Source organism: Trichechus manatus, unplaced genomic scaffold, assembly GCF_000243295.1.
Source record: "Trichechus manatus latirostris isolate Lorelei unplaced genomic scaffold, TriManLat1.0 scaffold00213, whole genome shotgun sequence".
In the NCBI taxonomy this organism is placed as follows: Eukaryota; Metazoa; Chordata; class Mammalia; order Sirenia; family Trichechidae; genus Trichechus; species Trichechus manatus.
The window spans coordinates 3,751,813-3,775,615 of record NW_004444149.1 but is presented as its reverse complement, the minus strand read 5'-3'; the positions used below and the strand labels follow the sequence as shown (position 1 = coordinate 3,775,615).

General features: G+C 45.2%; 1 protein-coding gene across 2 annotated transcripts; it reads left to right on the top strand.

Moving 5' to 3' along the window:
- The first annotated feature begins 6,546 nt into the window (after positions 1-6,546).
- S100A9 (S100 calcium binding protein A9) lies at positions 6,547-9,609 on the top strand. Of its 2 annotated transcripts, none has more exons than XM_023742598.1 (3): positions 6,547-6,708; positions 7,088-7,252; positions 9,205-9,609. In XM_023742598.1, the coding sequence occupies exons 2-3, from the start codon at positions 7,115-7,117 to the stop codon at positions 9,457-9,459; spliced, it is 393 nt and encodes a 130-aa protein (XP_023598366.1). In that variant the 5' UTR covers positions 6,547-6,708; positions 7,088-7,114; the 3' UTR covers positions 9,460-9,609. The 2 variants fall into 2 exon arrangements, with proteins under 2 accessions (XP_023598366.1, XP_004388696.1); XM_004388639.2 differs by having other exon boundaries at positions 6,567-6,708; positions 7,092-7,252.
- Positions 9,610-23,803: the final 14,194 nt, after the last annotated feature.

Here is a 23,803-nt window from a genome sequence, read left to right as displayed (position 1 = left end):
ACAGACACTGGAGAAACCCCGAGAATATGGCCCCTGAGCACCCTTTTAACTCACTACTAAAGTCACTCCTGATGTTCACCCTTTAGCCAAAGATTAGACAGACCCATAAGATGAACTATAATACACATAGCTTAACCATGTATACAAGACTAAAGGGGCACACCAGCCCGGGGGCAAGGTCAAGAAGGCAGGAGGGGACAGGAAAGCTGGACAAATGGAAATGGGGAACCCAAGGTCGAGAAGGGGAGAGTGTTGATGTGTTGCGGGGTTAGCAACCAATGTCACAAAACTGTATGTGTATTAATTGTTTAATGAGAAATTAATTTACTCTGTAAACCTTCATCTAAAGCACAATAAATTTAACAAAAATAATGTTCTTGATGAAGAAGTGAAAACCATTAATTTTGTTAAATCTCAGCCATGTTTGTCTCTAGGAAAAGCACTTGTCAAATTGAGTTGCAAGCTAAACTGCCCACTTTTTCTCATGGAACACCATTTTTACTTGAAAGAACAACTAACGAATGATGGATATTCAGACTTAGGTATATGGCAGACATCTCAAAATTGAACAAAGAGAGTCTGTCACTTCAAGAAAAACTGACGGGCTTTGTTACCATAATAAAATTGGAGCTTTCAGGCAAAAATCAGAATTTTGGAAAATTTGAATCTGCCACCATGAGTTAGATAGCTTTCCAATACTTAAAGACTTTTCTGATGAAATCAGTGGTGATATTTTAAAATGTGATTTCTGTTATATATATATTGGATAATGAAATGTGTCAACATTCAGAAGATGTGCATAACTCAGTGAATCAATATTTTCCAAATGACCTATCTATGAAGTTACGAAATCATGCTTGGATGAAAAAATCCATTCAAAGTTCAAGATAAACCAATGGATTCTAATGTAATAGAGTACAAAGAACTCATTGATGTGGTTTCAGATTCCACATTGCAGCTAACCTTTAAGAAACTACCAGCAGTTGAGTTTTGGTGTAGTATGGAAGAAGAACATCCACAATTATTTTAATAAGCTATTAATATTCCTCTCCTTTCTAACTACTTATCAGTTTGGGGCCAGGTTTTCTTCATATTTTCAGCCAGAACAACATATAGCAATACACTGAATGAACTAGGTATGAGCAAATGCTATCTTCTTTTAAGCCATGGATTAAAGAGATTTGTAAAAAATACGCACTCTTCTCAGTAACTTTTTAATTTAATTATTTTTCATTAACAAATGTACTAATATGCAATGGATTTATTGTTGCTATTTTAAATTAATTAAGAAATACTTTGAATTTTTGTTTTCATTTCTCCTAACACGGTAAATATTGATAGATGTAATCCACATAAACAAAAGTTCTTTGGGATACTCAATAATTTTTCAATGTAAAGGGGTCCTGGAGGCATTGGTGGTTCTGTGGTAGAATTCTCACCTTCCATGCAGGAGACCCACGTTCTATCTCCTGCCAATGCACCTTATGTACAGTCACCACCTGTCTGTCTGTGGAGGCTGGTGTGTCTATGGTGCCGAACGGGTTTTAGTGAAGCTTTCAGACTAAACTGATCTCGAGAGACTTGGAGATCTACTTCTGAAAATCAGCCAGGCTCAGGACCCAGCATTGTTTCTTTCCATTGTGCGCGGGGTCGCCATGAGTTGGGGCCGACTAGATGGTGACTAACAACAGCAGTAACACCCATTCCCATTGGTAGAAGTGAAGGAGACAGACTCAAAGGCCAGTAATTATAATGCCAACTCAGTAATGTAAGTGTTTACTATAAAGGACTGTATACTTCAAAGGGATTGCCATGAGGCGGAGGAGACCAAGAGCAGATACTTAACAGAATTGTGGAGGAATCTGGAACCTAGAGGGCGTAACCATTTGTCATTGAGTCGATTCCAACTCACGGAGACCCCATGTGTGTCAAATAGTAAAACGTGCTGTACAGGGTTTTCAGTGGCTGATTTTTTGGAAGTAGATCACTAGGCTTTTCTTCCGAGGCACCTCTGGGTGGACTCAAACCTCCAGCCTTTCAGTTAGCAGCAGAGCATGTTAACCATTTGCACCACCCATGGGCTAATAGTGAAGATAAAAACCAGGTTAGTCAGGATATGGGACAGAAGTCAGGGAGCAGAAAAGGAAAACATGGCATTCTTGATTTGTAGGATAAAGTTGTTTCCAGAAATTATGAGATCTACTATCAAGGGCAGCCAAGGTGGGGACAAGGGGAGGTGTTCAGACTTGGGAAAGATAGGGGTCGAGAATCTAAGAAGACAGACAGGCTACTGGAGAGGCCTCACTGTGGGTGCTGAAGCAGCCCAGAATGAGGGCAAGGAAGGGGGCAGCTATGAGCAGTGTATCTCAGAGACTTCGAGGATGGCCAGCTGATGAAGGCCATGAGGACGCAAGGGGGTGGTCAGGCTTGGTGTGGATGGATCCCAAAGGTGGAGGACAGTGATCTGAAGATACCCATGGGGCCTTAGGAGAAGGCTGAGCTGTCTTACAGCACAGAATGAGCAGTAGGGGGTATGGAGGCAGGGTGGGGGATATCAGAGAGCCCGCTGACAGGAGGTCCAGATCCAGAAATCTCCATGCAAGAGTTCTTGGGAGTCGTGGGCTGGGGCAGAGGCAAGGAGGGCAGGAAGGAAGAACAGACAGAGTCAATGAAGGGGCAGTAGATTGTAGTACCATCTATAATCTGTGGGGGAAGGGAACCTGATTTCATCTTCTTAGGGAGCAGCAGGTAAACACAGGCAGGCAGGGCCCTGGAGCCATGAGGCTTACGGTGTTTATGAAGTCCACCAAGAATCCATAGACACCATATGTGGATTTAATGGGCACAGCTTGACCAAAGTAAACGATGCCACTAACACGCACACAAGAGAAAAGGATGTTTGTGCTAAAGAATATGACATATGTAATTTGGCGACAACACCAATAACAACCACAAAATGAGTGTATGGTCACGTACGTGGGTGTATAGGCACATATGTGTATGGGTGGGTACAGGTGTGTGCATATGTGTGCACAGATGCAAGTGTCTATATGTATGTGTACATAGAGATAAGTGTGTGCATGCATATATATTCATAGAGGACACAGTTACAGATACTTCTCAGACATAACCAAACACCTTTTGAGATTGGTTTTCTGGATTTGAAGGCTTAGGACCTTAGTTTCATGAGACAACTCAGTCAATTGGCATTATATAGTTCACAAAGCTCATGTTCTACATCCTAGTGAGGTGAGTAGGGTCTGGGGTCTTAAAAGCTTGCGATCAGACATCTAAGATACAACTATTGGTCTGTACTCATCAGGAGCAAAAGAGAAAGAAGGAAACCAAAGAAAAAAACTAGTCTACAGGGCTAACAACCTACATGAGCCACAGCCTCATGTACCCTGAGACCAGGAGAACAAAGATGGTGCCCGGCTACTTCCACCAACATTCTGATCAGGGTCACAATAGATGGACCCGATAGAATGGGAGAAAAATGTGAAACAGAACTCAGGTTCTTAAAAAGTCCAGACTTACTGGACCAGTTGAGACTAGAGGACTCCCTGAGGCTATCTCCCTGAGACACTCTTTAAACCCTGAACCAAGTCTATCCCCTAAGGTCACCTTTTAACCAAATGACAGATTGGCACACAAAATAAAAGATATTACCCATGAGTACTAAAAAACCATCTACATGAGACCAAAAGGTCAACAATTACTCCAAAGTAAACATAAGAAGATAAGGAGGCAGGGAAACTAGAGAACTAGAAATCAAACAACCAGAACACAATTAAAGAGAATTGTTGACACATTGTGAAAAATGTAACTATTGTCACCAAGCAATTTTCATAGATGCTGTCAAATGGTAACCTAATTTGCTGTGTAAACTGTCACAGAAAACACAACGAAATATTATTTTTAAAAAAGAAAATTCATAGAAACCTGGAGAGACAGCACTAGAAATGACTCAAATACCCACTGATTCAATCTCCTCATTTTATGGATAAGAAAATGGAGGCCTGGACTGGGAAATTACTTCCAAAGACCGCCAGAAAGTCCAGCAAAGCTGAGCCTAGAACCCAGTTCTTGGCCTTCAGTCCACTATAAACTTTCAACAAGAGTCCCAGAGACTACAAGGCACAGATCCTGGAGAAGGTCCCACTGGGTGCCTGGTATTTTTGCTGTTTTTAGCTACTGTCAAGTTGGCCTGAGATTTTGGGTCTCGGGCAGCAGAGGGTGCTGTGGGAACACACAGGAGAGGCACCCAAGGCGCCTGCTGAATTGCCTAACAAGAGATTTCTCAACGGTGTAAGAAGCAAATGATCTGCCGCTTGCTGTGGTCTGTGCTTCCTCTTTAGCTCAAGCAATGGAGCGTCAACTCTGTTAGGGAACGTACCTAACATGTTTAGTACACAGAAACGTAATCCTACATCCTGGTCTTCCTAAATCCCGCACATACTGTGACTCGCTTATCAAGTTTGCTGAGTATGTAGCATCAGTGTCTGGCACATAGTAGGCACTCAACCAATATTTGTTGTATGAATGTATGAAAATATAACCACTAATAAAAGCTCTTATTTACTAAGCTCTTCCCTGGGGTCAGGCACTGTTTTAAACATTTTACCTGTGTATCTCAGTTACTCGTCCTAACACAATGAGTAGGTCCTGTTATTATTCAATTTTCCTGGTAAGGAAACTGAGGCACAGAAAGGTTAAGTACATTGCTTGAGGTCACACAGCAAGTCTGAACTGTTAACCATGTACCATCCCAGCAACACAAGGCTCAGGGCTGAGGCGTAGCGCACACAGGGCTGCCATAAGCTTTCAGATGGCAGAGAGGTCTGTAGGGGCTGAGGCCATGAGGGAAAGCTGCATGAAAAGACTGAATGGAAGGATGGATAGAGGTAGAAGAGGAGAAACATCTTCTGTGATGGAGGGGAAGAGATTGGGGGTTAGCAAGAAGGTAAGGGAAGATGCCCACAGTAGGTCCTCCATACACACTTCCTGGGGCAAGGGGTAGGGGGGCCAGAAAGGATGTGCAGTCATCCAGAAAATGTGAGTGTCTTCCATGTGCCAAGCCCTGGGGGAACACAAACATTAATAAGAACCTCCCTACAGAGTCGCTGGGTGGTGCAAACGGTTAACACTCTCAGCTGATAACCGAGAGGTTGGAGGTTCGAGTCCACCCAGAGGCACCTCAGAAGAAAGTCCTGGTAATCTACTTCCAAAAAATCAGCCATTGAAAACCCTATGGAGCACAGTTTTCCTCTGACACACATGGAGTCGCCATGAGCTGGAATCAAGTTGAGGACAATTGACAGATGATGATGATTAAGGGTCTACGGGCAATTATTAGACGTAGGCAAGATACGTCAATACTTTATTCCAGGAAAGGAAGTGTTGGGAGCCAGCAGCGGTATGGGAAAAAAAAAAAAAACACGCCAGAAAATGCAGAGGAGGAAGAGATGGTTTCCAATTAGGAAAAATAGAGCTGGATTCCTGGACTAGGGAGCTTTGAACTGAGCAGGAAGGGAAGAGTCAGGTTTCACCCTGTGGAGTGGGGGGGCAGGGGGGCGCTCCTGGGGTCAGAGCACCGAGAGAAAGGCCTGGGGGTGGCAAGACAGGAGGTGGCCCTGGGTGCCCATTGTGGGGAGGTGAAGGGAGCTGGCCAGCCAGGGATGGCCCATTCCCGTAGGGCTGTGTGAGCCCGGCAAAGCCATCTCAGCCATCTACCATGGGCAATGGGGAGACAAAGGGTGTTTGAAGCAGGAGAAGGAACCATCTTGCCCACCAGGAGGCTACATAAAGATAGCTGTCTTCTAAGTAAGTTGTAAGTTCTTTAAGGGCATGGACCCCAAACATTGGGAACAGAATTTAGAAGAGCAATACTGATAGACACTAGACAGATATTCAGAAACATTCACCCTGAGAATCTGTCACTCATATTGCAAGAGGGTGGTGTCACTGGAATCATCCTTAACTGGGAACCAGGATACTGGGCTTGGTTCCTGCTATGCCTGCATCCAGCTATGTGACCTTGGTCAGGTCCCTCTCTGGGTATCAGTTTCCTCATTTTCAAAGAAGGGGGCTGACCCCTCTGAGGGTCCATCTAACCCTGGCTGACACCCTCTGAATCTAAGAACCCCAGCCAACCCTTCACCCTCCTGCGAGCACTTATCACTGGGTCAGGCAAACTTAGGGAAAGGCTCTGTCCATACTTGTTGGGCTGAACGGTATGGCTAGGCTGTCCACATCAGAGAGCAGAGGGGGCTGGGGACCCCATTCGTCCTCAGCCCACCAACTACTGTCTATCGTAGGTGGCACAGTGCCCCACACCCTCAGCAGGGCAGGGAGAGGAGCAGAGGGAGGGACGCTTGCTGGCTGGCTTGCTCTGGGAGGTCAGGAGGTTGAGATGCAAGGGAGGTGAACTAACCAACCAGCTTCCTCCCAAACTGGCTCTAAGCTCAGGGCTTGGAATTTCACAAAAAGGCAAAAGGAGCTATGTGAACACTTCCTGTTCCACCCCAGTCCCCAATCTGCCTTCCTGGCAGTGACAGCCCAGTTCAGCCCCGCCCAGCCCAGGGTTACCACATGGCTCACCTGTGAAGCAACCATCCCCATGAGAGGGATGAGTATCCCGGCCAGGGACTGCCTATAATTGCTGAGCCTCCTCTGCGCCATCAAACTCCTGTGTGGCTCCTTGGTGTGGTAAGTGAGCGGCCAGCAATCCTGTTCTGGGAGCCTGCTGCCAATTCTTTCTTTTCTCCTCCACGAGACTTCTTCTCAATCCTTCCTCCTGGAAGCCCTCCTTGATCCACCCCACCCACTTTAAAGGTTCCTTCACATTTCCTTACAGCATGTTCTTCTAGAGCCTCCTGCCCTCAAATACTTTGCTTTTTTGGCTATCCTCGTGTATTCTAAAAATGATTTTTTCACACGTGTCCCCGAGGGTCGTCTCCCAGTTAAGTTGCAGCCTGTGTGTGTGTGTGTTTCACCCTTCTTTCCTATGATTAGCCAGTGGGAGGCACCACGGAAGCCAACAGTATTTTCTTCTAAGCATCCCACCTCTTGCTTCTCCACTACTCAGACAGAGTGCGAAAAGGTGGCAGGCAATATGTCCCAGATGGAACACAGCATAGAGACCATCATCAACGTCTTCCACCAGTACTCGACACGGCTGGGGCACCCAGACACCCTGAACCAGAAGGAATTCAAACAGCTGGTGCAGAAGGAGCTAGCAAACTTCCTCAAGGTAGGGCTTAACTCCTGGCAGGCCTGGCCCAGCCTCATGGCAGTTTGAGCTGAAAGAGAGAGGTGGGAGGTGCAGTCTGCAGTGGTCATGAAGAAAATCCTAGCTCCTTCAACTTAGCCTCCAGAGGTAGTGAGTGCCCGTCACTCAAAAAAAGAAAAACCCATTGCCATCAAGTTGATCCTGACTCATAGCCACCCTATACGACAGAGTAGAATTGCTCCATAGGGTTTCCGAGGAACTACTGGTGGATTCAATCTGCCAACCTTTTGGTTAGCAGCCATAGCTCTTAACCACTGTGCCTCCAGGGCTCCATGGATGGGTAGAGGTGACTTATTTGGTGTGGACAAGTAAGTCCTCCTTGAGGAGGTGACAGTTGAGCTGGGACCTGAATGGTGAGAAGGGGGACAACCAAGGATGACCCTTGACATGAAGCTGAGGGGATTCCAAGCTTCAGATGGAAACTTGGTGGAGAAGACAAGTGAGGGTTTTTGAAATCCCAAGGGCCTATCATCAATCAAAATAGTGTTTGGAAAAGCCCCCAGCACAGAGAGGGTATGTAGAAAGCACTCAGTAAATGTGAGTTTTTTTCCTTGCCCTCAGAATGATTGGACAGTTCCAGAAGGAAGAGGGATTAGTTCCACCAGCCATTTTGTTTTCTTTTCACTCTATGAATTTGGGATAAACAAAGGCCTGAGCTAAGAGAGATGGGACGCCTGGGTCCTAGTTCCACTTCCATTTCTGGAGCAGGATGTCCTGGGTTAGGTCACCAGCCCTCTCTGGTTCCACCCCCACCCCTCACCTTGGTGAGGTGGAGAATTGCAGCAGTTAAGAGGTGTGAGAGATGTTGACAGAGGATCTCAGGCAAGATGGGTACATCAGCATAGACAAGAGAGGGTGCAGCCAGGAGGCCATGTATCCATCGGACTTGATGGGCAAGGCTCTCCAATGTATGACCCCATACCTGCTCCCCCACCCTGCCCCCACCCCTGCAGAAGGCCTACAAGGGAAGCAGGGACTTGGTGGGTTAGCTGTTCGGGAATGAGTGCTCTGACCAGGCAATGGCAAAAGTCCAAAAAAGTCCAGCACACTGAAGTACTGCCCAAGCAGGAGGGATCCTGGGAGGTCAGCTAGGCACTTCCATGGCTTACGGGTGGGGGAATTAGGCCCAGAGATGGCAAGGGACTTACCTAAGGTGGCCCAGCCAGTGAGTGACAGAACTTGAACTAGAACCTAGGTCTTCTGATGCCACCTCTTTCCTACCACACCAGGATCATTTCACCTTGCCTCCCATCTTCCTTTGAGTACTGTATTACACCCTTTGGGGTCAGCAGACTATCCACACTGCTCTCTGTCCCCACCCAAGATCCTCTGCCATCTGTTTCCTAAGGAGCTTCCCTTAGGAAAAGAAAATCCTTTCACTAATTAGTTACCTTGAGAGGGAGGGGAAAGGAAGGGAGGGGAAGGAGAAAAGGGAGAAGAGTGGAGGGCATGGGACAAAACTGGACTGTGACATCAGACTTGAGTTTGAATTTCCATTCTTCTGCTTCTAAGACTTGTTAATCTGAAAAAATTAGCTTTTCTCAGACGTGGTTTCCTCAAGTCTTCCTCAAGGAAGATATGAATTCTACCTGTGAAAGTTGTAATAAGGACCCAATGAGCTGTCCTTTCTATTGTGTGACCTTGGGCAAATCACTGGACCTCAGCTTCCTCTTCTGTAAATGGAGATAACAAAGGAACCTAAGCGGTAGGGTTGTGTGGGGAATAAACTGAGAAGTGTCTAGTACATGCTTAGCGTCCACAACTCAGTGGGCACTCAGTCCATAGTTTTAATATTTAAATTGAGCTCCAGGGGCCAGGTTTCCTTGTCCATTTACCGTCTGTCATTTGCTGTGTACCCAGTCCCCACCCATGGCCACACCCTGCCCTGACCACTCTCTCTGCCCCACCCACAGAACGAGAAGAAAAATGATGCAGCCATCAAAGACATCATGGAGGACCTGGACACCAATGTAGACAAGCAGCTGTCCTTCGAGGAGTTCTCTATCCTAGTTGGGCAGCTGACTGAAGCCTCCCATGAGAAGATGCATGAGGGCCACCCCAAAGGGACAGACCACAGCCACGGTCCAGGCCTCGGAGGGAAGAGTGGCCTTGGCCAGGGCCATGGCCACAGCCACAGCCACGACCACGACCATGGCCACAAGCACTAATCAGGAGGCCAGAATACCCTTCCCTGGGACCAGCCTGGGCTCTGCATTATGGGGAAAGGGAAATGGCTTCACTCCCAGAGTTGTCATGCCACACAGCCTTAGTTGTGGTCTGGGGTCTGGGGCTGAACAATAAAGCCTTCCTCCCAACCAGTGCTTGGCTTGCTTCTTCCACCCACCCCCATCCCGACCTGTCCTACCCAGAGGTCTGAGCATTGCTCAGCTCTGCATCCTAGCTATGGCCCAACTGCTTCATTTGGTAAACACAAAATGACAAACAGCAGCAATGCCAGTCCACCTTGAGCTCACCTCTCTGATCATTCCTCACCTCTAACTTCAGGCCCCACTGCTCAGATCCTAGTCAACCCACCTCAGCTCAGGACCTCCCTGATCTAGCCTGCAAAATTGGCCCTTGTCATCGTAGAATGCAAAAGGGAGGTCTCCCTCCCTTCAACATTCCAGTCACTTCCTCACTAGTCCCTGGCCTCTCTTCACCTAGTGCTGTCTATACAATCAACTCTTCCTTCTGGAAGTTTCCAGAAATGGACCGAGACAGTGTTGTGTCTGGGAAAGAATGCTGGAGTGGGGAAAGCACAAATTAGGTGTGTTTACCCACAAACTCATTCTGGAGCTAAGAGAGCTGTTGGGCCTACACAGACCTGGTATCCAAACTATGGCTGCAAGGGGGTTGATGTGAAGGGAGGGATTCACAAGCGCAGAAGTCAAGGAGTTCAGCCCCACCCTCACCCCAGGCAGGATTAAAAAAAAAAAAAAACAGTTGTCACGGACTAGATTCCAACTCATGGCAAGCCCATGAGTGTCAGAATAGAACTGCACTCCATAGGGTTTTCAATGGCTGATTTTTTGGAAGTAGATCTCCAGATCTTTCTTCCAAGATGCCTCTGGATGGACTTAAACCTCAGGGATGTTAGAGTGAAAAGAACAGCTGCCTGCCACTCAGCAGACATGAGCTCCAATCCCGGTTCTGCAGCTAAAAGTCTCAATAGTTACAAGGAGGTTTCACTTTCTATCCAGAGAGTTTTTCAGGCCTGAAGATTCTCATTTTAAGCCTCGAGGCAAGCTGACCAATGTGATGGGACCAGAGGTTCCTCCAGTCTCTGGTCAGTAGCTGAGCACTCAAGCCAGCAAGGCCTCTCACTCCTCTCTGTAGAACCTGCAGCCAACCTGATGTCTCAGCTCCTCAGGGCTGCAGCTCCTGCTCCAGCACATCCAGTGACTCCTCTGCCATCCTTCCCTGTCTTCTGGCCTGAGAGCTTCACCATAGAGTCCCTTCCCAGGTCACAGTCAGGCTCGGGTAGGCCTTGCCAAGACCAGGGTCCAAGGCAGAAAGATGGCTTCAACAGAATTAGAATTTGGGAAACTGGACAAAGATTAGCAGGCACCTGTTGTTACATGCCATCGAGTTTGTTCTTACTCATAGCAACCCTATGTACAACAGAAGGAAACACTGCCCGGTCCTGCACCATGCCCACAATCATTGTTGTGCTTGAGCCCATTGTTGCAACCACTGTGTCAATCCATTTCTTTGAGGGTCTTCCTCTTTTTCACTCACTCTTAACTTTACCAAGCGTGATGTCCTTCTCCAGGGACTGTCCAAAGTATGCAAGACGTAGTCTTTTCATCCTTGCTTCTAAGGAGCATTCTGGCTGTAATTCTTCCAAGATAGATTTGTTCATTCTTTAGGCAGTCCATGGTATTTTCAATGTTCTTTGTCAACACCATAATTCAAAGGTGTCAATTCTTCTTTGGTCTTCCTTATTCATTGTCCAGCTTTCGCATGCATATAAGGCAATTGAAAATCCCATGGCTTGGGTCAGGCGCACCTTAGTCTTCAAGGTGACATCTTTGCTTTTCAACACTTTAAAGAGGTCTTTTGCAGCAGATTTGCTCAGTGCGATGCATCTTTTGATTTCTTGACTGCTGCTTCCATGGGTGTTGATTGTGGATCCAAGTAAAATGAAATCCTTGACAACTTCAGTCTTTTCTCCGTTTATCATGATGTTGCTCATTGGTCCAGTTGTGAGGATTTTTGTTTTCTTTATGTTGAAATGTAATCCATACTGAAGGCTGTGGTCTTGGATCTTCATCAGTAAGTGCTTCAAGTCGTCTTCACTTTCAGCAAGCAAGGTGTGTCATCTGCAAAACGCAGGTTGTTAATGAGTCTTCCTCCAATCCTGATGACACGTTCTTCTTCATATAATCCAGCTTCTCAAATTATTTGCTCAGCATACAGACTGAATAGGTATGGTGAAAGGATACAACCCTGACACACGCATTTCCTGACTTTAAACCACGCAGTGTCCCCTTGTTCTGTCCAAACAACTGCCTCTTGATCCATGTACAGTTTCCTCATGAGCACAACTAAGTGTTCTGGAATTCCCATTGTTATGATCCACACAGTCGAATGCTTTTGCATAGTCAATAAAACACAGGTAAACATCTTTCTGGTATTCTCTGCTTTCAGCCAAGATCCACCTGACATCACCAAAGATATCCCTTCTTCCATGCCCTCTTCTGAACCCAGCCTGAATTTTTGGCATTTCCCTGTCGATATACTGCTGCAGCCAGCCACTTTTGAATGACCTTCAGCGAAATTTGCTTGTGTGTGATATTAATGATATTGTCCGATAGTTTCAGCATTCGATTGGATCACCTTTCTTGGGAATAGGCTTAAATAGGGATCTCTTCCAGTCAGTTGGCCAGGTAGCAGTCTTGGCATAGAAGAGTGAGAACTTCCAGCACTGTATCCATTTGTTCAAACATCACAATTGATATTCAGTCAATTCCTGGTCCCCCATTTTATATATGAAGAAACTGAGCATAGAGTGGAGAAGGACTAGTCCAAGGTCATACAGTCACAGAGTTGATCAAAAGAGTGCAGTGAGAAAAAGGAGGTTGAATCCCATCTGCTCCACCAGGTGCATCTCCCCAGCTCTTTCCCCATCGCTGAAGAAATGGAGGATCAGATTCCAGCTCTCACCACTGCCTGGCTGTAAGTAGGTCCCAACCTATCTGCAGTTGTCCTGGGCAGGCTCTGCTCCAAGGGCTCAGAGGGCTGTGCTGTGGGTGGGAATATTTAAGGGCTCACACTTAGAGAGCATGAGGGTGTTTCCAGGAATTAGTCCAGGTTGTGAGCTTGGGTAGCAGAGTTTGGAAACCCTAAACAGTCCCTTCTACACCTGCTTTGGGAACCTGACACCTGGGGACACTCACCTTCTTTCAGCCCTTCTACCTTTACCCTCATGTCCAGGAAGCAACAACCATCTTTATCCCTTTCTCAGTGCAGCAGGGTACACCAGAAAGGGAATCAGCCTGGGAGATGAGAGGCCTGGGTTCTATTACTGGCTTTGCCAGGGCTAGATACTTTTGGCATGTGAACCACTGACTCCTCTCTGCCCACCGCTACTTATCTCTATGTGCCAGAAATGTCTGCCTATGACTCTGCCTCTCCTACTGGACTGTAAGCTCCATGAGGGAAAGTCCATGGCATCTGTCTTGTTCTCTGCTTTATTCCCAGCACTCAGAATAGTGCCTGATGCACAGTAGGTGCTCAACAAATATTGATCGAATAAATGTTTTACAATGTCCTACATGCTCCTTGCCCTCTTCTCAGGGGAAGGTACGGGGAAGGAGGGAGAAGGAGAGCGGGATTGAAACCAGCAAACAGAAGGCTTCTGCATTATCAGCACAGACTCTCAAACAGGAAGGAAGGGGGCAGCAAATTTATGGGAATTTGATGCACACATAAAATTTTGTTCAAGGAAACTTTGTTCAATCAGAGTAGTTCTGCCTTTATCTGCTACACTCTGGAAGCTTCCATTTGAATAAAGAGATCAGTCCTTAAAAAAAGTTTGAAAATTATTGCTTTAACCCAACATGTCCCAACTCCATCCTTGAGCCATTCTCCCCAACACCCCTGATAAGTGGCTGAACTGCTCGGGAAAAGAGAACTTCCCCCATTGCCACTGACTCTTAGAAAGTCCTTCATTTCATCGAGCTGAAATCGGCTTCCTTGTGACTTCCAGCTATTAATCCTAGTTTCCCTCCCACACCCTTAGAGACACAGAATAAATCAAATCCTTTATTATTCTTTCTTCCACCCAACCATCCACCCATGTGTCTATCTGCTTATTGAAAACACTTGCTCTAAATTACATCACAGCTTTCTCCAGCCTTTGCACCAGGAATTGTCTTCCCCATGCTGGTATCTCTAGTAAGTCCTTTGTAATCCACTAAGGCACAGGGCCAGCGCCTTTGCCTCCATGAGGACTTCCCCATCCACCCTTCCTTCTCAAGAATACAGGGACCACCTCCTCCAGGCCTCCTGTAACTCTCTCATACTTCTACTATTGCACTTCAAATATGGAATTACTATCCCTTGTCTGCACGTTGGACTGTGAGCTTCTGCGGGAGGAACTATGGCTGATTGCTTCCCATCCCCAGGTCCCGGTATGGGAAATGGTCTCAGTGAGCATCTGTGGGTGAACAAGTGAAGGTAGGATGGTCCTAGGACCTTGTGGAGCTGGAGGCTGGGATTGGAGCAGAAGCGTATCCTCTGCAGGGAGGGGGGTAGTGCGTGGGTGGGGATGGCTTTGAGGAACGAGTGGTTTACTGCTGTCTGGTGACCTGGAGTCAGGAGAGGGTAGAGCAGCCAAGCACAAGATGGCAGGGAGGACAAACCTTCTTAGATGTTGAGAGTTCTCCGTTTTGCCTCATCCTCTGCCAACTCAGCATGATTATAGGAAGGTTGCTCTAGACCCCAGGGGAAGATTTGACAGCAAGACCCTTCTACAGGGCCCTGTGGGATTTTCCTTAAATAACATTTAACAGAGCTGGTCAAGGCAATTTAACCCCTTCCATCCTATTAACTCCTTCCATTCAAAACACTGGTTCTCTTGAGTAGAGAGAAGTAAACCTACTCCCCTAACTAGAGAGCTAGAACTTCAGTCTCAAGGTTAAGATTAGTTAGTCCCATTCCCATTTGAGAATTTGTGGTTACCTCTGTGATTATGATTAGTCATTTGCATTGGGCAAATCAGCTGCAGAAGACTTCTTTAAAGTGTTGAAAAGCAAAGATGTCCCCTTGAGGACTAAGGTGCACCTGACCCAAGCCATGGCGTTTTCAATCACCTCATATGCATGTGAAATCTAGAAAACGAATAAGGAAGAACAAAGAAGAATTGACACCTTTGAGTTGTAGTGTTGGCGAAGAATATTGAATATATCATGGACTGCCAAGGGAAGGAAAAAATCTGTCTTGCAAGAAGTACAGCCAGGGTGCTCCTTGGAGGCAAGGATGGCTAGACTACATCTCACATACTTTGGACATGTTATCAGGAGAGATCAGTCCCTGGAGAAGGACATCATGCTGGGTAAGGTACAGGGTCAGCAAAAAAGAGGAAGACCCTTAATGAGATGGATTAACACAGTGGCTGCAACAATGGACTCAAGCATAGCAACAATTGAAAGAATGGCGCAGGACCAGGCAGTGTCTCATTCTGTTGTGCATAGGGTGGCTATAGGTCAGAACCGACTTAACGGCACCTAACAACAACTATGATTAATGAGTGCTTTTAGGGAAATGAACTGGGAGGGTTTTCCCAGCATCTCAGTGACTAAAGAACAGAACCTGTCATTGGATGACTCTACTCCCAGTTCCTATAAGAGGGAGTTGCCCTCCAACTTGGGGTAATCAGTGGAACCTGAACTTCTGGATATCTTTCTGGGAGGAATAAGGAAGGAGCAGTGGTGACCTGAGCGGCTGGATTCTGCCCAGATACCTAACAACTCTCTAATGTGCTTCTGGGGCCTGGGTGATGTGAACTGGCTCAGAATTTGGAGGAGAAATTAATTTACTTATCCATTCACTCATTTTGTCCACTCCTTCATTCAACAGGCACTAACTGAGGACTCTCTGTATGTCAGGCACTGTATCATGCTCGGAGGGGCCCCAGTGATAAACAAGGTTTGAACTGGTCATCAAGGAGCTCCCAGGCCTGCAGGGGAGACAAAACAGCTCTTCAAATGATTCTAATACGGAAACTGAAAGGCAAGAGAGGTATAGAGGCCAGTTGGACTTTGAAGGGGGAGCAATGTCCTTCACTGGGGACATTTCCTTGGAGGGGGGAGTATCAGCACAGCCCCAAGGCTGGGAGCTGTAGGCATACCAGGGTGAACAGGAAGATGCTTCAGAAAGAGGGGACCATGTGGCCAATGGCCTGGAAGTGGGCAGATGGGGGGTTGACCAGAAATGAGGAGCACTGGGAATGTGAGGGGGAGAGGTGGGCGATACGGAGAGTGAGGTAGTGGCTAGATTCTAGGCCCAGGGGCTTAAGCTTTAGTCAGTAGGAGAGGGCAGAAGCAGTGAGGTTTTTAAGGAGGGAAAACAATATGGTCATGTTGGCATGATATGATCGTATTTGTATGTTAGAAAAGTCTCTCCATCTGTGGTTTATGAGCTGAATTTGAGGTGGGGGTAAGACTGTAGGCCCCAGACCTATTAGGCGGCTGCCTCAATTGTTCAGGGGGAAGGTAAGGAGAGCCTGAAGTGGCCTTTCTCAGAAAGGATGAACCCCTTCAGGGTCTCACACTACCCACAGCTCCATGTCAACTCTGCAGGGCAGGTCTGCAGCCACTGTAAGATAAATAAGATAATTTTGTGCTGTTTCCCAAGACTTTGCAGGAAGAAAGGTTTCAGCTTTCACCAGCCCAGTGAAGCAATCTTACACAACCCTGACACAAGCCCTGCTCTGAAGTAAACTCCAAAATCCAACCTGGACACCCTGCCCCTCCCAACATTGCTGAAAACTTATGTTTTAGAAAGCCATGTGTCATGGATTTTGACATTCCGATTACCAAAGTGACAACAGTACTGTAACAATTGGTTGCTCAAGTCCTGTTCCTTCTTGAGGCTCAGGTCTAGCACAGTCCTCTCTCCCAAAACTCCCCTCAGCTTCCTGACCATGTTAGACCCACGCTCCCCATCTTCAGAGGTCCCCTTCCAGACTCAAGAGAAGGACAGTGATCCTGACAGAGCAAGAGAAAGGTGGGATGCAGAACTCAAACTCTAGTAAAAAGACCAGACTTAATGGTCTGAGACTGGAGGAACCCTGGAAAGCATGACCCCCGGTTACTCCATCAGCCCAGAACTAAAATAATTTCTGAAGCCAACTCTTCAGACAAAGATTGGAATGGACTGTGGGACATAAAGTGATACTCGTGAAGAGTGTTCTTCTTAGCTCAAGTAGATACATGAGTCTAACTGGGCAGCTTCTGTCTGGAGGTGAGTTGAGAAGGCAGTGAGGGTTAGAAGCTGGCAGAATGGACATGGGAAATCAAAGGTGGAAAAGAGGAGTGTGCTGTCACAGTATAGGGAGAGCAATTAGGGTCACATAACAATGTATGTATAAATTTTTGTATAAGAAACTAACTTGAAATGTAAACTTTCACTTAAACTACAATAATAAACAAAAAAGAGAGAGACAGAAGCACAGTGAGCTGGCCTCTTTTTGTGAGTCCCTCCAAGTTTTCTCTTTTCTCTCTGAGATTGTCCCATGTACCCAAAACTGTTACATGCAGATTGCACAGTGAGGAAGGACATTGTTTGCAAGACCTGAGATGAGGAGAGAAGAGGAATGCGGCTCCCTCCGGGTTCTGACACACGGCAGGGGGCAGCCCCAGCCTCACCTGGAGTCTATTTCTCTTCCCCTGGGCCTCCCACCTCCATCTTCATTTGCCCCTCTCTTTTCCCCTCTACTCTTTCTATGTTTTCTCTCTGAGCTTTTTCCCACTTGCTGTTTTTCCCCTTCCTGTTCTCTGTGGGGTGCATACCCAAGAAGCTGGTGTGCTTTCAGGGAAAGAAATGCCTTTGAAAAGTAATTAGAAGTCATATCCACTCATGAATGATTCCCTCAAAACAAAAGATGCTCACCTTCTGAGGCTCCCCTTAACAGTGAAAAGAGAAAATCACAAGGGGAAAACATTTGAAGAGATTGGGTTATTGACCCTGGAAAAGAGAAGTAGGTGGTCATGATATCAAAACCAACCAACTCTGCTGCCATCAAGTCGATTCTGACTCATAGTGACCCTATAGGACAGAGAAGAACTGCCCTATAAGGTTTCCAAGAAGTGGCTGGTGGATTTAAACGGCCAACCTTTTGGTTGCAGACTGAGCACTTAACCACTTCGCCACCAGGGCTCCGTGGTCATGAAAACTACCATCAAATATTTCCAAGGTCTGGTGAGAAAAGTTGACCCCACAGCAAGACATTCGAAACCCTTGGTGGTGTGGCTTATTTGCTGCCAGACCAACACCACCAAAAGCATCTCACTTGTGTTCTATATCACCTATTCATTTCCCTCCATTAGAAAACAGTAACTCAATTCAAATAACCCAACATTCATTTGTTATTCAGTCCTTCAGCAAATATTCATTGAACAATAACTCTGTACAAGGCACTGTTATAGGTGCGGGGTAAACAAGACAGATAGGGGCCCTGCTCTCTTGTTTGTCTAGGGAAGAATCAAGCCATTACCAAATCAAGGAATAAGTAACCTAGATAATTTCAGATGGTGATGAGTTCCACAAAGAAAAAAGGATGTCAGGACAGTGCGACTGCTAGGTGAGGTGGGGAAACAGCAAGGCCTCCCTAAGGAGGTAGCCATGGAAATGAGGTCAGAATGACAAGAAGCTATCTCTACAAAGATTTTATACTGCTTGTATTGGAAAACTATTGGAGGGTTTTAATCAGGTGAGTGACTTGATGTGATTTATGTTTGAAGGAGATCATTCTGGCTGCTGGGTGGAGAATGGATTGGGGGCATCTAGCGTAGAATCTTACCATCCATCTGTCATTTTTCCTTACAATTATGACTCATCAGAAAGAAAACAAAAATCCTCACAACTGGACCAATAAACAACAGCATAATGAATGGAGAAAAGATTGAAGTTAGCAAGGATTTCATTTTACTTGGAACCACAATCAACACTCATGGAAGCAGCAGTCAAGAAATCAAAAGATGCATGACACTGGGCAGATCTGTTGCAAAAGATCTCTTTAAAGTGTTGAAAAGCAAAGATGTCACCTTGAAGACTAAGGTGCACCTGACCCAAGCCATGATGTTTTCAATCGCATTCACACGCATGCGAAAGTTGGACAATGAATAAGGAACACCGAAGAAAAATTGCTGACTTTGAATTGTGGTGTTGGTGAAGAATATTGAATATATCATGGATTGCCAAAAGAATGAACAAATCTGTCTTGGAAGAAGTACAACCAGAATGCTCCTTAGAAGCAAGGATGGCAAGACTACGTCTCACATATTTTGGACATGTTATCAGGAGGGATCAGTCCCTGGAGAAGAATGTCATGCTTGGTAAAGTAGAGAGAGGGTCAGTGAAAAAGAGGAAGAACTTCAACGAGATGGATTGATACAGTGGCTGCAACAATGGGCTCAAGCATAACAACGATTGTGAGGGTGGTAAAGCACCAGGCAGTGTTTCATTATGCTGTACATAGGGTTGCTATGAGTTGGAACAGACTCGATGGCACCTAACAACAACAGCAACGGTGGCTTCGGTGTTGCAGTGATGCTGGAAGCTATGTCACCAGTATTTCAAATACTAACAGGGTCACCCATGGTGGACAGGATTCAGCAGAGCTTCCAGACTAAGATGTACTAGGAAGAAAGCTTGACAATCTACTTTCAAAAATCAGCCAGTGAAAACCCTATGGATCATAACAGAACAGTGTCTGGTATAGTTCTAGAAAATGAGCACTTTCGGTTGAAAGATACACAAAATACAACTGGGAAAGCGCTGCTTCCTCAGAGTAGATGACGAAAACGGTGCAGGACCAGGCAACATTTTGTTCTGTTGTGTGTGGTGCTGCCATGAGTTGGAACTGACTCAACAGCTACTAACAACAACAGAGTAAAAACATGAGGACCAGCTGGGAGGCTGTTGCAGGAATTTATTGAGCCTAATCTTTGTGACAGATATTGTGCTAGGTCGTCTGCCTCAAAGAGTCATCGGTCTAGTGGGGTGACAGACACCCAAATACATATTTTCAATATAATGTGGTAGGCAAAAGAAAAGCGAGATAGGTGAGAACTACAAGACGCCCTGGGAGCACAGGAGAGGTGCTTTTTGTCTCAGAGGGCAGACAAAAGGAGAGTTAAGGCAAGGTCTATCAGATTAATGTCTGAGTTGCGTTTTGAAAGACCAAGAGTTGAACTTCTGCTTGCCCAGCACTGCGTTAGGCAATGGAAGAAATCAGAGAAGCATAGGAAGCCAGGATCCTTGTCTTCCAGATGTTTACAGCCTAGTTTGCTTTCTTTGAACTTTGAAGACTTTTTATGTTGGCCAAGTCAAACTGGCGAGTTCTAGCCATTCTTTGGATCAGGCACTTCTCTTGGCCATCCCATTGAATCCAGCTCCTTCACCTGACTCCAGAGCCCTGATATGCAGTGTTATGGATTGGGTTGTGTCCCCAGAAAAGTTATGCTGAAGTCCTAACCCAGTACAAGTAAATGTGACCCTGTTTGGTAATAGAGGTTTTCTTTTCTTATGTTAATGAGGTCATACTAGAGCAGGGATGGTCTCAAGACTTGTCCTTTCTGAGTGGAGTCTTATACAACTGGAAAACAGACAGAAAGACAAATGGGGAAATGTCATGTGACAATGGAGGCAGATGCATCTATAAACACAAAGGAACCCCAAGGATCACTAACCACCATCAGAAACTAAGAGAGAGGCCCGCAGAAGGAATCAACATGGCTGAGACCCTGATTTGGACATCTAGCCTCCAGAAAAGTGAGAAAATAAATTCCTGTTCCTTCAAGCCACCTACTCTGCAGTATTTTGTTATAGCAGCCCTGGCAAACTAAGGCACGCAGGTTTTGCCTTGACTTGGCTTCTAGTGTGCCAGCAGGCTGCCTGAAATGTCCTCCTGAAGGGCAAGGTATTACACACACAGCACCCAGGAGGGTGGCACTGGAGTCCTTTGTCACACAGTAACGCCTTTGCCCAGAGAGTGCTGTCAGACTAATCAATCTTCCAAGCAGGAGCCCAAGAGGGCAGGACACAGGCAAGTCAACCCCAAAAGCACAGAATCCTCATTTGGAAGGGACCTAAAATCTACTCTCAATTGGAGGGTGGAAATGTGAGAGGGAGATGTGAGGGAATGGGCTCCCTGGAGAATGTGACATTTAAGTTGGGTTTTGGTGGATATGTAGGAGTTCTAGAGATAGAGAAAGGCTCACATAGCCTGATGCCTAGTACAGAGCAGTTGCTTAACTGGTCTCACTGAATTGTACATGCGAAAAGTGTTGAATTGGCAAATGTTATGTTATCTATACTTTTACAATTAAATAAAAGCCTATAGAAAATAAAATAAACAAAATACCCAGTAAAACAAAGTACTATTGAAAAGATGTAAGATCACATCAGCAAACAGTTATGACAAAAACTATGTTCAGCAGCAGATTTCAAACAATAAATAATTCTAGCTATTTAAAAACTTTTTTTAAAGTTTGTGAAGGAAGGGAAGAAAGGGTATTTCAGACAAAGAGAACAATAGAACAACAAGAGTAAAATCTGAGAAGTCCTTAAATTCCAGAGTGTCTGGAGTCTAGGGATCATGGAGGTCGAAGAAGGGGATGGTGAGATGCTGGAGAGGACAGGTCTGTTCTCCGAGGTTGTGTGGTTCTAACAGTCCTTATGTTCATCTACGTGTTTCATAACACGTACCACAGTTGTGGAATCCAGTCTCTGCGTTTGTGTGAAGGGACTAGAGATCATCTCTGAGGCTCAGAGAAGGAAATCACTTGCTTGAACTCACAGAGACAGGAAGCAATTGAGCTGAGAATCTCATCTAGCTCATTTGATTCCAAGTTTAGGACTCTTTTCATTGTCCATAGCTGCCTCTGACTGATGCATTTTGACCATGTTTGGTGGCCCTTAAATTTTTTTAAATATGATTTTGGCCCAACTCATGGTTTGATTGGCTATTTTGAAACAAGTCATGGCTGGGAGTGTTTTCACATTGACAAACACACTGGGTTTTTTCCTTGTAGGTTGGTTGTTTTGTTTTGTTGTTTGTTTGTTTTTAACAAATTACAATATTACTATGGAGTCCCTAGGAGCCCTAGGGGTCACTGGTTAAGCTTTCCTCTACTAACCGAAAGGTAGGTGGTTTGAAACCACCCGCAGCTCTGTGGAAGAAAGATGTGGCAGTCTGCTTCCATAAAGATTTGAGCCTTTGCCCAGGACTATGGCCCTAAGACACCCTTCTGAGCTGGAACTGAAGCCAGAGCGCACCCTTCAGCCAAACCACAGACAAAAAAAAAAAAAAAAAACATTGACATTGAGTTGATTCCAACTCATACTGACACTATAGGACAAAGTAGAACTGCCCCTTAGTTTCCAAGGAGCACCTGGTAGATTCAAACTGCCAACCTTTTGATTAGCAGCCGTAGCTCTTAACCACTAAGCCACCAGGCTGTCCAAAACCATAGAAAGACCCATAAAAAAAACACTAACACCCAAGAGGAATGTGCTCAATTATAACAGATCAAAAGAGCAGCATTTGCCCAAAAGCATAGATGAGATGGCAGGAAGGGGTAGCAATTCAGGACCAAAGGAAACCGGGAGTCTAGGACGGAAATGGGGGGAGTGCTGACACATTGTGAGGATGAAACCAATGTCATGGAATACTTTATGTACATACTATTGAATGAGAAGCTAATTTGCTCTATAAACTTTTACCTAATGCACAATAAAAAGATTTTAAAATAAATAAAGATTTACTGCCTTGGAAACCTTATGGGGCAGTTCTACTCTGTCTTATAGGATCACTATGAGTTGAAATGGACTTAACGGCAATGAATTTTTTTGATAAGGTGTCCTGGGGTGGGGTCAATGGTTAACACTGCACTCAGCTGCAAACCAAAAAGTTGGAGGTTCCAGTCCATCCACAAGAATCTGTGAAGAAAGGCCTGGGGGACTTCTGGTAACATGGCAGTCTAGGTAGAAGGACCATGCAGTCCCTCCACAGCAAAGATCCAAAAAACTAACCCAAAGAGAGGAAAACAACAGGGAATCCGACCAGTTAATCTGTAAATGACAACAACATCAGAACAATAAAAAAAGGAATAAACGGTGTAGTTATAGAACCTTCTAATGGAGAGGAAGGCAAGGTGATACCAAGTAATAATAGACTGCTTCAAACTTAGAAAGATAAGGGTAAGTTTCACGGTAACCACAAAGAAAGTTAACAAACCTACTCATCAAAATAAAGTGGAAAAACATAAAGACTCAGTAAAAACAAAATGTACAAAAACAGAAGAAATGAAAAAAAATCCACAAACAAAAGGAATTCAGCACAGGAGAGTAAGAGGAACAAAGAAAACGTCAGCATCACAAAAAAAAAGCACTACAAAATGACAGCAATAAACTCACGTCTATCAATAATTACACTAAATGTAAATGGCCTCAATGCACCCATAAAGAGACGGACAGTGACAGAATGGATAAAAAAACAGGATCCGTCAATATGCTGTCTACAAGAGACACACCTTAGAAACAAAGATGTGAATTCATTAAAAATCAGAGGTTGGAAAAAAATATATCAAGCTAAAAACTACCAAAAAAAGAGCAAGAGTGGCAATAATAATCTCAGATAAAACAGACTTTAAAACAAAATCCGCCATAAAAGACAAAGAAGGACACTATATATGATTAAGAGAACGATCAATCCATCATGAAGACATAACCATCATAAACATCTACACACCCAATGACAGGGCTCCAAAATTCATAAAGCAAACTCTAACAGTACTGAAAAGAGAAATTGACAGTTCCACAATAATAGTAGGAGACTTCAACACACCACTCTCAGTAAAGGACAGAACAACTAGGAAGAAACTCAGCAAAGATACAGAAGACCTGAAGGGCACAATCAGCCAACTTGACCTCATAGACATATATACAACACTCCAACCAACAGCTGCAAAGTACACATTCTTTTCCAATGCGCATGGAGCGTTCTCCAGAATAGACCACATCTTAGGCCACAGAGCAATCCTCAACAAGATAAAAAACATTAAGATAATGCAAAGTATCTTCCCTGACCACAATGACATCAAGGAAGAAAATAACAACAGAAAGAGCAAGGAAAAAAAAATCAATTACATGGAAACCGAATAACATCCTGCTTACAAACCATTGGGTAATAGAAGAAATCAGAGATGGAATCAAAAAATTCCTAGAACAAACAAGAATGAAAACACATCATACCAAAACTTCTGGGACACAGCAAAGGCAGTC

Bases quoted from the DNA above. Each gene is read 5' to 3' on its own strand.
- S100A9 (XM_023742598.1), top strand. From the start codon at position 7,115: ATGTCCCAGATGGAACACAGCATAGAGACCATCATCAACGTCTTCCAC. The intron at 7,253-9,204 runs GTAGGGCTTAAC...CCCCACCCACAG, and splicing joins AGCTAGCAAACTTCCTCAAG to AACGAGAAGAAAAATGATGC.